This window comes from Oncorhynchus gorbuscha, unplaced genomic scaffold (assembly GCF_021184085.1).
Source record: "Oncorhynchus gorbuscha isolate QuinsamMale2020 ecotype Even-year unplaced genomic scaffold, OgorEven_v1.0 Un_scaffold_766, whole genome shotgun sequence".
Lineage (NCBI taxonomy): Eukaryota > Metazoa > Chordata > Actinopteri > Salmoniformes > Salmonidae > Oncorhynchus > Oncorhynchus gorbuscha.
Genome location: NW_025745801.1, coordinates 309,079 through 324,360, shown reverse-complemented (window position 1 = coordinate 324,360; position 15,282 = coordinate 309,079). Strand labels below are relative to the sequence as shown.

Genomic DNA, 15,282 nt, shown 5'->3' with positions numbered 1-15,282 from the left:
TAGATTTATCTCCCCAGTGACCACCAAAGAAAATCCTGATTGAATATTTTTTCTCTTCAGTGTTAACGCTTTCCTTTTTAACAAAAAACTGAAGAATCAGAACATCATTGAAAAGAATAATATAATAATAATTTTTAATTGTATTTTATAAATCCGTAGCCTTTCTTTGAAAGCGGGAAAGGCCCTCGTTGTTCGCCACTGTGTTTCAGTTAGCAATCATTTGTAAAGCGGCTCTATTTGCTTCTTTTTTTCACAATTCTGAACGTCTAAATAATTAATGTTGTTCTGAAATATGAACACAGAAACACTGAACATTTTGGACTCTTTATTATGGCGGCGATTTGACAAAATTACAATCATGGTCCTGAATTGGACTCACATTTTTCTGGTCTTGACTCTGTCTCGCCCCCCCCTCCCAGTCTTGGTCTTGAGTCGGTCTCGAAATCAACACTGATTAGTCTTTTAATGACGGATTGTACAAAAAATATCCATATTTATGCACATTTTCCATAATTTTCGCCATAATTATTCCTTTTCAAAGTAAACAGGATGGGACTCTTATCCTAAAGGATTCCAAAAACCTTTGACCCGGACGTACTTAGGTCTTCTTGCCTGTTTCGCAGCGGTCAACAAAGCTATTCTTTCAACCACCTCAGTAGCTTGATAGCCAACAATAAACCGAAACATTGACGGTCATAGGCCATTTTTGTGAACATTAACTATTCTTACTGTTTTAAACACGCGTCTGTTTACGTATCTACTGGTTAAGTTTGACCTAATTTGCTCAATACATTTGCAAACCTGTTAAGATTGATACTGAGCCTAGCACTAGGATAGTCGCTAATGCTAACTAGCTAACTGATATCTCCGACCATGAGCTCATTAAATTATTCCCCATCTGCTAAAGAAGAGGAGGTCTGTTGCACGGAGACCGAAGTTCTGGGGCTGAACATTGTCGTGAAAGAAGAAGATGAGGGTGTTACAGTGAAAGGAGATGAAGACGTTTTCAGAATTAAAAAGGAGGAAGAGGAGGATGTTGCAGTGAAAGAAGAGAAAGAACATTTTGGGTCAGAAGAGGGGATAGAGGCTGTCATAGTGGAAGAAGAGGAGGTAGAAGCTTTCAGAATGAAAAAGGAGGAAGAGGAAGATATCACATTGAAAAAAGAGGAGGAGGATGTTACAGTGAAAGAAGAGAAAGAACAATTTGGAGTGAAAGAGGAAGAGGGGGTAGAGGCTGTCACAGTGGAAGAGGAGGAGGTAGAAGCTTTCAGAATTAAAAAGGAGGAAGATGAGGCTGTCACAGTGGAAGAAGAGGAGGTAGAAGCTTCGATAATGAAAAGGGAGGAAGAGGAAGATATCACATTGAAAAAAGAGGAGGAGGATGTTATACTGAAAGAAGAGAGAGAACATTTTGGAGTGAAAGAGGAAGAGGATGCTATCTCAATAAAAGAGGAGAAGGAAGACGTTTTGGGAGCGAAAGAGGATGATGAGGAGGAGGAGGAAGAAGGAGGAGGGGAGGAGGAGGAGACAGAAGATCTGATTAACACCAGTGAGTATTGTCTTAAAAACAGGGGGCAGGAACTCTGCAGTGGTTGAACTGTGTTGTTTTTAAGGGGGATGCTATTGATGTTCTACACATGAATGTTGTTCTTTACTGAACGATTCTGCGATTGGTCCTTGCGGTTTTTAAAACGGTGAAACTAGTGATATATCGGCCTCTAGCCATTCTTTATTGGAGATTATAAACTGGGAGGTTGGAGCCTTGAATGCTGATTGGCTGAAAGCCGTGGTATACCATGGGTATGACAAAACATACATTTTACTGCTCTAATTAAGTTGGTAACCAGTTTGTAATAACAATAAGGCACCTCGGCTGTTTGTGGTATATGGCCAATATTCCACGGCTAAGGGCTGTATCCAGGCACTCTGCGTTGCGTCGTGCTTAAGAACAGCCCACAGCCGTGGAATATTGCCCCCCCAGGGCCTTATTGTTTAAATATAGCCTCATTTATAAATGCCCCACGAGCTTTAGTTCAACTGTCACAGTTCCCATCAGAACCAATAATATAGGTTAAGTTGTACATTAAGCAAAACACAAATCTAAACGTAGACATTTCTAACATATACAGTCCTAATGTTCCTGAAAGAAAGTGGAGCTAAAATTAAAGAGGAATCGTTCACGTTTAGTTTTATAAATAAAATATGTGAAATGTCCAGACTGGGTTTAATAGCCATACCCATTAAATAATACATTTTTAAATATAATCAATTAAAAAATGTTAAAATCCAACTGTTAAAAACATTACCCATTAAATAATACATTTTTAAATATAATCAATAAAAAAATCCAACTGTTAAGAACAGACATTTTTGTTATGTGATCTTGAATGATAATCACCGTCCCCTGAAGTTACTGAAATCATTTATTACTATTAGTCATGGAAGTAGCACTCATCACAAGTCCAATCACATCCGCAGAGATCAACCAGTACACACCCGATTCAACTTATAAACCAATCATAGACTTCAATCAAGACTTGATTAGTTCTTACTGATTGGTTAGAACAAAAATCTACGACTGCACTGGCCCTCTGTGGATAAGAACCACCACACAGGCCCTCTGTGGATAAGAACCACCACACCTCCCCTCTGTGGATAAGAACCACCACACCGGCCCTCTGTGGATAAGAACCACCACACTGGCCCTCTGTGGATAAGAACCACCACACCTCCCTCTGTGGATAAGAACCACCACACCGGCCCTCTGTGGATAAGAACCACCACACAGGCCCTCTGTGGATAAGAACCACCACACCTCCCCTCTGTGGATAAGAACCACCACACCGGCCCTCTGTGGATAAGAACCACCACACTGGCCCTCTGTGGATAAGAACCACCACACTGGCCCTCTGTGGATAAGAACCACCACACTGGCCCTCTGTGGATAAGAACCACCACACCGGCCCTCTGTGGATAAGAACCACCACACTGGCCCTCTGTGGATAAGAACCACCACACTGGCCCTCTGTGGATAAGAACCACCACACCGGCCCTCTGTGGATAAGAACCACCACACTGGCCCTCTGTGGATAAGAACCACCACACTGGCCCTCTGTGGAACAGAACATCTCATATCAGAGAGCTCTGGGAAGTTGTTCCATATGAAGGGTGCAAAAAACCTAAAATCAGCTTTTTACCCAACTCTGTTGAGACCGAAGGAGCCCCCAGGGTTATCCAAGCCTGAGACCAGGTTCGGTCATTCTGTTGGTCTAAATGTAATTCATGATTATAGATACATAGGAAGTTTCTACATGAGTGCTTTGTAGATAAACACAAGAAAATGCTCTCTTTGCATACAAAGAGGCCCAACCCACTTTTTGATACGAAACACAATGGTGAGTTCTAGAACCATCAGCAGTAATAAACCTAAGTGCCCAATGGTGAGTTCTAGAACCATCAGCAGTAATAAACCTAAGGGCCCAATGGTGAGTTCTAGAACCATCAGCAGTAATAAACCTAAGGGCCCAATGGTGAGTTCTAGAACCATCAGCAGTAATAAACCTAAGGGCCCAATGGTGAGTTCTAGAACCCTCAGCAGTAATAAACGCAGTAATAAACTTAAGGGCCTGTAGTGCCAAATAATGTCCCCCGGCCAAATAGTGTCCCCCTCTACGTCACAATGGGATTCGATAAACTATTAGCGTCCGTTGCTATATCAACGGTGTGATGACCTAATGATTAGAATTTTGCAGCCTAATTTACATTCTTTTCATCATTGCTATGCAAACAAGGCTGATTTCCGCTGCCATTTTGCTGTTTATTAAACAAGTTTAGTTTACATAATAAAATGAAAACATTAATTCAAACTATTTTTTTGGTATGTTGTTAACATTTTAACATGTCTTAAACGTTGCTACGTTTCGTAAATGGCTAAGAGAACGAGTCATCTGCTTGACACATTAAAGTCACTTACCTTACAGACCAGGAAGTTCCACTCCATTTCATATGCAAATCCATTTAATTCACACACTGGCTTGTCTGGCTGTGATGTTTCTAATTTAACCTTTAACCTGCCCTTCCCTCATCTACACTGAAATAATATCATTTCAACAGTCTATTATGATCTGGCATAGCTCAGATACGTCTCTGTTGTAGGTCCCTGGACTAGTCAGGACACCTTAGAGCAGTAATGAACACCTAGTCAGGACACCTTAGAGCAGTAATGATATGTCTCTGTTGTAGGTCCCTGGACTAGTCAGGACACCTTAGAGCAGTAATGAACACCTAGTCAGGACACCTTAGAGCAGTAATGAACACCTAGTCAGGACACCTTAGAGCAGTAATGGACACCTAGTCAGGACACCTTAGAGCAGTAATGAACACCTAGTCAGGACACCTTAGAGCAGTAATGGACACCTAGTCAGGACACCTTAGAGCAGTAATGAACACCTAGTCAGGACACCTTAGAGCAGTAATGAACACCTAGTCAGGACACCTTAGAGCAGTAATGGACACCTAGTCAGGACACCTTAGAGCAGTAATGAACACCTAGTCAGGACACCTTAGAGCAGTAATGAACACCTAGTCAGGACACCTTAGAGCAGTAATGGACACCTAGTCAGGACACCTTAGAGCAGTAATGAACACCTAGTCAGGACACCTTAGAGCAGTAATGAACACCTAGTCAGGACACCTTAGAGCAGTAATGAACACCTTGTGGAACAGCTGCGAAACCAACCTGACATTATTTAAGATTTCAATACATAAACTTTGGTAGTTTTTGGTCATTAATTTATTTTCACAGATTCGTTTTTGTTGTTGTTGTGCTCACATGACACTCATAGACTAAAATACTGATTTATGGAGTGTGGAATTCTGCCTGTCACTTGTTCTCAGAAAAGGGGGACTTGAAGAGGGAGACAGAAAAGTCCAGACATTGCTGCTCTCTCTTTTGTTCTGAGTGTTTGCGGTGCTAGTAGTTTTTAGTTCATCTGTGTATCTCTTGTAGTATGTGGCCAGTATGATACAGCAAGAAAACTTTCTCGGCAGATAATGACATCAACAGTAGCTGTGTATAACAATGCAAGGCTTATTTAACAGTAAAATAAGCCAACCATTTAAGCTGAGATCTATTATCTTGTTGAGGTTCACCAAGTTATGTTGCTACTGTATACAGTGGGGCAAAAAAAGTATTTAGTCAGCCACCAATTGTGCAAGTTCTCCCACTTAAAAAGATGAGAGAGGCCTGTAATTTTCATTATAGGTACACTTCAACTATGACAGACAAAATGAGGAAAAAAAATTCCAGAAAATCACATTGTAGGATTTTTTATGAATTTATTTGCAAATTATGGTGGAAAATAAGTATTTTGACAAACTGACATGCATGGGTCTAAACTATGTAGCAGGGAATTGTTTTAGGTCTTATATGACCAACAGAACACAAGTATGTAATATTGGTGATGTCAGAGGCCAAATAAATATTTTATGGAATACCGCAGGGATCCATTTTAGGGCCTCTTTTATTTCTTATATACGTTAATGATATGCCAGATACAGTAATGAGTACATGTATTTCAGTTTCATCAGGAGAATGTCATTGGTCCACAGTGTCAAAAGCTTTCTGCAAGTCTAACATGACCATACCTGTATAGTTCCCCCTTCTCACTTTCCTGCTTAATGTGAAAGGTGAATAAGGCAAGTAATCCGTGGAATGAAGCCAGACTGGAGTTCATAAAGAAGTTTTATCCCTCAAGTTGATTAATGAAACAAATCTCTCAACAACTTTGGATGAGGTGCTGAGGATTGACACAGGCCTGTAGTTTCCTACATGCTCTTCTTGTGGAGTGGAACCACCCCGGGGCTGTTTTGAGATCCTTGGGAAATGACTAGTCTATTTATCTATTAGGTCTAATACATGTATCCTATACTGACTAGTCTATTACATGTATCCTATACTGACTAGTCTATTACATGTATCCTATACTGACTAGTCTATTTATCTATTAGGTCTATTACATGTATCCTATACTGACTAGTCTATTTATCTATTAGGTCTAATACATGTATCCTATACTGACTAGTCTATTACATGTATCCTATACTGACTAGTCTATTTATCCATTAGGTCTAATACATGTATCCTATACTGACTAGTCTATTTATCCATTAGGTCTAATACATGTATCCTATACTGACTAGTCTATTACATGTATCCTATACTGACTAGTCTATTTATCCATTAGGTCTAATACATGTATCCTATACTGACTAGTCTATTTATCCATTAGGTCTAATACATGTATCCTATACTGACTAGTCTAATACATGTATCCTATACTGACTAGTCTAATACATGTATCCTATACTGACTAGTCTATTTATCCATTAGGTCTAATACATGTATCCTATACTGACTAGTCTATTTATCCATTAGGTCTAATACATGTATCCTATACTGACTAGTCTAATACATGTATCCTATACTGACTAGTCTAATACATGTATCCTATACTGACTAGTCTAATACATGTATCCTATACTACTAGTCTAATACTGTATCCTATTCTACATTAGTCTAATACATGTATCCTATACTGACTAGTCTAATACATGTATCCTATACTGACTAGTCTATGTATCCTATATGACTAGTCTATTACATGTATCCTATACTGACTAGTCTACATGTATCCTATACTGACTAATACATGTATCCTATACTGACTAGTCTAATACATGTCTAATACATGTATCCTATACTGACTAGTCTAATACATGTATCCTATACTGACTAGTCTATTTATCCATTAGTCTAATACATGTATCCTATACTGATCCTAGTCTAATACATGTATCCTATACTGACTAGTCTAATACATGTATCCTATACTGACTAGTCTAATACATGTATCCTACTACTGACTAGTCTAATACATGTATCCTATACTGACTAGTCTAATACATGTATCCTATACTGACTAGTCTATTTAGTCTAATACATGTATCCTATACTGACTAGTCTAATACATGTATCCTATACTGACTAGTCTAATACATGTATCCTATACTGACTAGTCTAATACATGTATCCTATACTGACTAGTCTAATACATGTATCCTATACTGACTAGTCTAATACATGTATCCTATACTGACTAGTCTAATACATGTATCCTATACTGACTAGTCTAATACATGTATCCTATACTGACTAGTCTAATACATGTATCCTATACTGACTAGTCTAATACATGTATCCTATACATGACTAGTCTAATACATGTATCCTATACTGACTAGTCTAATACATGTATCCTATACTGACTAGTCTAATACATGTATCCTATACTGACTAGTCTAATACATGTATCCTATACTGACTAGTCTAATACATGTATCCTATACTGACTAGACTAGTCTAATACATGTATCCTATACTGACTAGTCTAATACATGTATCCTATACTGACTAGTCTAATTACATGTATCCTATACTGACTATGTATCTAATACATGTATCCTATATACTGACTAGTCTATTTACATACATGACTAGTCTACATGTATCCTATACTGACTAGTCTATTTACTATTAGGTATCCATGTATCCTATACTGACTAGTCTAATACATATCCTATATGACTAGTCTAATATATCCTATACTGTATCCTATACTGACTAGTCTAATACATGTGACTAGTCTATTACATGTATCCTATACTGACTAGTCTAATACATGTATCCTATACTGACTAGTCTAATACATGTATCCTATACTGACTAGTCTATTTATCCATTAGGTCTAATACATGTATCCTATACTGACTAGTCTAATACATGTATCCTATACTGACTAGTCTAATACATGTATCCTATACTGACTAGTCTATTTACATGTCTAATACATGTATCCTATACTGACTAGTCTATTTATGTATCCTATAGTCTAATACATGTATCCTATCTAATACATGTATCCTATACTGACTAGTCTAATACATGTATCCTATACTGACTAGTCTATTACATGTATCCTATACTGACTAGTCTATTTATCCATTAGGTCTAATACATGTATCCTATACTGACTAGTCTAATACATGTATCCTATATCCTGACTAGTCTAATACATGTATCCTATACTGACTAGTCTATTTATCCATTAGTCTAATACATGTATCCTATACTGACTAGTCTAATACATGTATCCTATACTGACTAGTCTATTTATCTATTAGGTCTAATACATGTATCCTATACTGACTAGTCTATTACATGTATCCTATACTGACTAGTCTAATACATGTATCCTATACTGACTAGTCTATTTATCCATTGACTAGTCTAATACATGTATCCTACTGACTGATCCTAGTCTAATACATTATCCTATGACTTAGGTCTAATACATGTATCCTATACTGACTAGTCTATTACATGTATCCTATACTGACTAGTCTAATACATGTATCCTATACTGACTAGTCTATTACATGTATCCTATACTGACTAGTCTATTTATCCATTAGGTCTAATACATGTATCCTATACTGACTAGTCTAATACATGTATCCTATACTGACTAGTCTAATACATGTATCCTATACTGACTAGTCTAATACATGTATCCTATACTGACTAGTCTATTTATCCATTAGGTCTAATACATGTATCCTATACTGACTAGTCTAATACATGTATCCTATACTGACTAGTCTAATACATGTATCCTATACTGAGTCTAGTCCTATTACATGTATCCTATACTGACTAGTATCCTATTTAGTCATTAGGTCTAATACATGTATCCTATACTGACTAGTCTATTTATCCATTAGGTCTAATACATGTATCCTATACTGACTAGTCTAATACATGTATCCTATACTGACTAGTCTAATACATGTATCCTATACTGACTAGTCTATTACATGTATCCTATACTGACTAGTCTATTTATCTATTAGGTCTAATACATGTATCCTATACTGACTAGTCTATTACATGTATCCTATACTGACTAGTCTAATACATGTATCCTATACTGACTAGTCTAATACATGTATCCTATACTGACTAGTCTATTACATGTATCCTATACTGACTAGTCTATTTATCTATTAGGTCTAATACATGTATCCTATACTGACTAGTCTATTTATCTATTAGGTCTAATACATGTATCCTATACTGACTAGTCTATTACATGTATCCTATACTGACTAGTCTATTTATCTATTAGGTCTAATACATGTATCCTATACTGACTAGTCTAATACATGTATCCTATACTGAGTCTTTATCTATTAGGTCTAATACATGTATCCTATACTGACTAGTCTAATACATGTATCCTATACTGACTAGTCTATTTATCTATTAGGTCTAATACATGTATCCTATACTGACTAGTCTAATACATGTATCCTATACTGACTAGTCTATTACATGTATCCTATACTGACTAGTCTAATACATGTATCCTATACTGACTAGTCTATTTATCTATTAGGTCTATTACATGTATCCTATACTGACTAGTCTATTTATCTATTAGGTCTAATACATGTATCCTATACTGACTAGTCTAATACATGTATCCTATACTGACTAGTCTATTTATCTATTAGGTCCTACATGACTAAGACTAGTCTAAAATGGACTATATATTATTATTATTATTATTATTAATACATGTCTATACATACTAGACTAGTCTAATACATGTATCCTATACTGACTAGTCTATTACATGTATCCTATACTGACTAGTCTAATACATGTATCCTATACTGACTAGTCTAATACATGTATCCTATACTGACTAGTCTATTTATCTATTAGGTCTAATACATGTATCCTATACTGACTAGTCTAATACATGTATCCTATACTGACTAGTCTAATACATGTATCCTATACTGACTAGTCTATTACATGTATCCTATACTGACTAGTCTAATACATGTATCCTATACTGACTAGTCTAATACATGTATCCTATACTGACTAGTCTAATACATGTATCCTATACTGACTAGTCTATTACATGTATCCTATACTGACTAGTCTATTTATCATGTATCCTATAGGTCTAATACATGTATCCTATACTGACTAGTCTAATACATGTATCCTATACTGACTAGTCTAATACATGTATCCTATACTGACTAGTCTAATACATGTATCCTATACTGACTAGTCTAATACATGTATCCTATACTGACTAGTCTAATACATGTAAAACAACAATATGTTTAATAGTGTTTATATATTATTATATATTATTATATTTATTGGCCTCAAAGCGCTACAGCCACTCTGTGATGACAAGCTCTGCTCTTTTATTGAGGGATCTAGTCTAGATTAAACCTCAGAGGTAGACAGTTTTACCACATGGAGGTTTCATTCAGGTCTCTCTGTTTAACCAAATACTCTGTCTTTGACAGGAGAGAGAGCAGACTCTCATTCTGAAAGCGGGACGAGTCCTTCAGGAGAACCTGACCCAGAGACGTCCAAACCAGCGAGAGCACACCACTGCTCCCAGTGTGGAAAGAGATTTATCCGGTTAGGGCACCTGAAAGAACACATGAAAACACATACAGGGGAGAAGCCTTACCACTGCTCCCAGTGTGGAAAGGGTTTTGGACAGTCAGGGCATCTGAAGGTGCATGAAAGAAGACACACTGGAGAGAAGCCATATCAATGCTCCCAGTGTGAAAAGAAATGTTTCTCACCAGGGGACCTGAAGTCACATGAGAGAACACACACACAGTCTTTAGAGAGGCCTTTTCAATGCGCTCAGTGTGGAAAGAGATTTATCCAGTCATCGCATCTGAAAGAGCATGAAAGAATACACACAGGAGAGAAGCCGTATCAATGCTCTCAGTGTGGAAAGGGTTTTAGATACTCAGGGCATTTAAAAGTGCATGAAAGAACACACACTGGAGAGAAGCCGTATCAATGCTCTCAGTGTCAAAAGGGTTTTTTCTCACCAGGGGACCTGAGAAAACACGAGAGAACACATTTAGTAGAGAGGCCTTTCCAATGCTCTCAATGCGGAAAGAGATTTATGCAGTCATCACATCTGAAAAAACACAAGAGAATACACACAGGCGAACAACCGTTCCAATGCTCTCATTGTGGAAAAAGTTTTACCCGTTTGGGGAACTTGAAAACGCATGAGATGACACACACAGGAGAGAAGCCTTTCCACTGCTCCTTCTGTGGAAAACGTTTTACCCATTTAGGGAACCTGAAAATGCATGAGATGACACACACAGGAAATAAGCCTTATCACTGCTCCCAGTGTGGAAAAGGTTTTGGACACTCAGGGCATCTAAAAGTGCATGAAAGAACACACACTGGAGAGAAGCCGTATCAATGCTCCCAATGTGAAAGTAAATTTTTCTCATCAGGGGACCTGAAATCACACGAGAGAACACACACTGTAGAGAGGCCTTTCCAATGCTCTCAGTGTGGAAAGAGTTTTACCCGGTTAGGGAATCTGAATATGCATTTGAGAACACACACAGGGGAGAAGCCATACCACTGTTCAGACTGTGGAAAGAGATTTATCCAGCTAGGGGACCTGAAATCACATGAGCGGACACACACAGGAGATAAGCCTTTCCAATGCTCTCAGTGTGGAAAAAGTTTTGCCTGGTTAGGGAACTTGAAAATGCACGAGAGAATACACACAGGAGAGAAGCCTTTCCACTGCTCCTTGTGCGGAAAGAGTTTTACCTTTTTAGGGACACTGAAAAAGCATGAGATGACACACACAGGAGAGAAGCCTTTCCAATGCTCCCAATGTGGAAAGAGTTTTACCCAGTTAGTGAACCTGAAAAGGCATGAAGGAACACACACAGGATAGAATCCGTTCTCAGTGTGGAAAGATATTTTCCCAGTCAGAGGACATGAAATCACATGAGAGAATAGAGGCTGTGTTCTGACTTATAGTTTTGACAAACTTTTTTGTGCTTTGGTTTATGCCACATTAAATAAAATTGTAATGTAAGAAAAATAATAATAATTTGTTCTTAGTTCATTTTTTCTCTCAAAACATGTTCACATCTAAAATTAGAATAGATTTTGCATGTATTTGATTATCATTACGAATTGTTTTATTGATAAATATAAACCCTTATGTGTTCATTATATGATTTGGATATATTGTTATTTAAAAAAATAAAATAAAAATGAATCAGTCATGTGTTTTTCTTAATTCTGATCTTAACCTCTTGAATTTAGTCGTTGTGTTTTTCATTGAGTTCATTTGTGTTAGTAGTTATTATTAAGCTGTGTGATAATTAGATTACGTTGTTCTGATAACATTAATTTAGTCGTTGTGTTTTTCATTGAGTTCATTTGTGTTAGTAGTTATTATTAAGCTGTGTGATAATTAGATTACGTTGTTCTGATAACATTAATTTAGTCGTTGTGTTTTTCATTGAGTTCATTTGTGTTAGTAGTTATTATTAAGCTGTGTGATAATTAGATTACGTTGTTCTGATAACATTGTTAAGTTGTTGACATGATAAAACATTTACTACCTCAATGTCCATCAGTACTGTTCCATCAGTACTGTTCCATCATGTAGTGTCCATCAGTACTGTTCCATCAGTACTGTTCCATCATGTAGTGTCCATCAGTACTGTTCCATCAGTACTGTTCCATCATGTAGTGTCCATCAGTACTGTTCCATCAGTACTGTTCCATCATGTAGTGTCCATCAGTACTGTTCCATCAGTACTGTTCCATCATGTAGTGTCCATCAGTACTGTTCCATCAGTACTGTTCCATCATGTAGTGTCCATCAGTACTGTTCCATCAGTACTGTTCCATCATGTAGTGTCCATCAGTACTGTTCCATCAGTACTGTTCCATCATGTAGTGTCCATCAGTACTGTTCCATCATGTAGTATCCATCATGTAGTGTCCATCAGTACTGTTCCATCAGTACTGTTCCATCAGTACTGTTCCATCAGTATTGTTCCATCATGTAGTGTCCATCAGTACTGTTCCATCATGTAGTATCCATCATGTAGTGTCCATCAGTACTCTTCCATCAGTACTGTTCCATCATGTAGGGTCCATCAGTACTGTTCCATCATGTAGTGTCCATCAGTACTGTTCCATCAGTACTGTTCCATCATGTAGTGTCCATCAGTACTGTTCCATCATGTAGTGTCCATCAGTACTGTTCCATCATGTAGTGTCCATCAGTACTGTTCCATCAGTACTGTTCCATCATGTAGTGTCCATCAGTACTGTTCCATCATGTAGTATCCATCATGTAGTGTCCATCAGTACTGTTCCATCATGTAGTGTCCATCATGTAGTGTCCATCAGTACTGTTCCATCATGTAGTGTCCATCAGTACTGTTCCATCATGTAGTGTCCATCAGTACTGTTCCATCAGTACTGTTCCATCATGTAGTGTCTTTCAGTACTGTTCCATCATGTAGTGTCCATCAGTACTGTTCCATCATGTAGTGTCCATCAGTACTGTTCCATCATGTAGTGTCCATCAGTACTGTTCCATCATGTAGTATCCATCATGTAGTGTCCATCAGTACTGTTCCATCATGTAGTGTCCATCAGTACTGTTCCATCAGTACTGTTCCATCATGTAGTGTCCATCAGTACTGTTCCATCATGTAGTGTCCATCAGTACTGTTCCATCATGTAGTGTCCATCAGTACTGTTCTATCATGTAGTGTCCATCAGTACTGTTCCATCAGTACTGTTCCATCATGTAGTGTCCATCAGTACTGTTCCATCATGTAGTGTCCATCAGTACTGTTCCATCATGTAGTGTCCATCAGTACTGTTCCATCAGTACTGTTCCATCATGTAGTGTCCATCAGTACTGTTCCATCATGTAGTGTCCATCAGTACTGTTCCATCATGTAGTGTCCATCAGTACTGTTCCATCAGATAAAACACAGGTGCTGATTTGTAAAAATGATTAGATTATTTCAACATTTAACTGAATAAAAGTAAACTGATATTTTTTTTAACTGTGTGGATGTTAATTTTATACACCTATATCTATGCATTGTTACACCATGTAGGAGCAGTATAGACCTAGTCTGTTCATTATATACATGATGTATTGTTACACCATGTAGGAGCAGTATAGACCTAGTCTGTTCATTATATACATTGCATTGTTACACTATGTAGGAGCAGTACAGACCTAGTCTGTTCATTATATACATGATGTATTGTTACACCATGTAGGAGCAGTATAGACCTAGTCTGTTCATTATATACATCTACATGATGTATTGTTACACCATGTAGGAGCAGTATAGACCTAGTCTGTTCATTATATACATCTACATGATGTATTGTTACGTTCCTTATATACAGAGCATTTGTTCACATTGTTTCTATAAATATATACAGAGCATTTGGAAAGTGTTCAGACCCCTTGACTTTTCCCCACATTTTGTTACGTTACAGCCTTATTCGAAAATGTATGAAATAGTTTTTTCCCCCTTGAATCTGCAAACAATACCTCAAAATTACAAACGCAAAAACTGGTTTTGTAAAATGTTTTGCAAACGTATTAAAAAATAAACAACTAAAATATTCAGAATGAGTAAGTGTGTCCAAACTTTTGACTGATATTGTCAGCATTCAGACCCTTTACTCAGTGCTGTTTGACTGATATTGTCAGCATTCAGACCCTTTACTCAGTGCTGTTTGACTGATATTGTCAGCATTCAGACCCTTTACTCAGTGCTGTTTGACTGATATTGTTATTCAGACCCTTTACTCAGTACTGTTTGACTGATATTGTCAGCATTCAGACCCTTTACTCAGTGCTGTTTGACTGATATTGTCAGCATTCAGACCCTTTACTCAGTGCTGTTTGACTGATATTGTCAGCATTCAGACCCTTTACTCAGTGCTGTTTCGATGCATCTTTGGCAGCGATTACAGCCTCCAATCTTCTTGGGTTTGACGCTACAAGCTTGGCACACCTGTATTTGGGGAGTTTCTCCCATTCTTCTCTGCAGATCCTCTCTTGCGTTGCTGCACAGCTATTTTCAGGGCTCTCCAGAGATGTTTGATCAGGTTCAAGTCCGGGCTCTGGCTGGGCCACTCAAGGACATTCAGAGACTTGTCCCGAAGCCACTCCTGCGTTCTCTTGGCTGTGTGGTTAGGGTCATTGTCCTGGAAGGTTAAACTTTGCCCCAGTCTGAGGTCCTATTCTGAGGTCCTGGAGCAGGTTTTCATTAAGGATATCTCTGTACTTTACT

General features: G+C 37.8%; 1 protein-coding gene across 1 annotated transcript; it reads left to right on the top strand.

Moving 5' to 3' along the window:
- Nucleotides 1-1,519: 1,519 nt before the first annotated feature.
- On the top strand, nt 1,520-12,221 carry LOC124020182 (gastrula zinc finger protein XlCGF57.1-like; the record flags this gene model as incomplete). Its single annotated transcript, XM_046335515.1, has 2 exons — nt 1,520-1,549; nt 10,456-12,221. Coding segments are annotated over 2 exons (1,457 nt in total), but the record flags the coding sequence as incomplete, so codon positions are not given.
- Nucleotides 12,222-15,282: the final 3,061 nt, after the last annotated feature.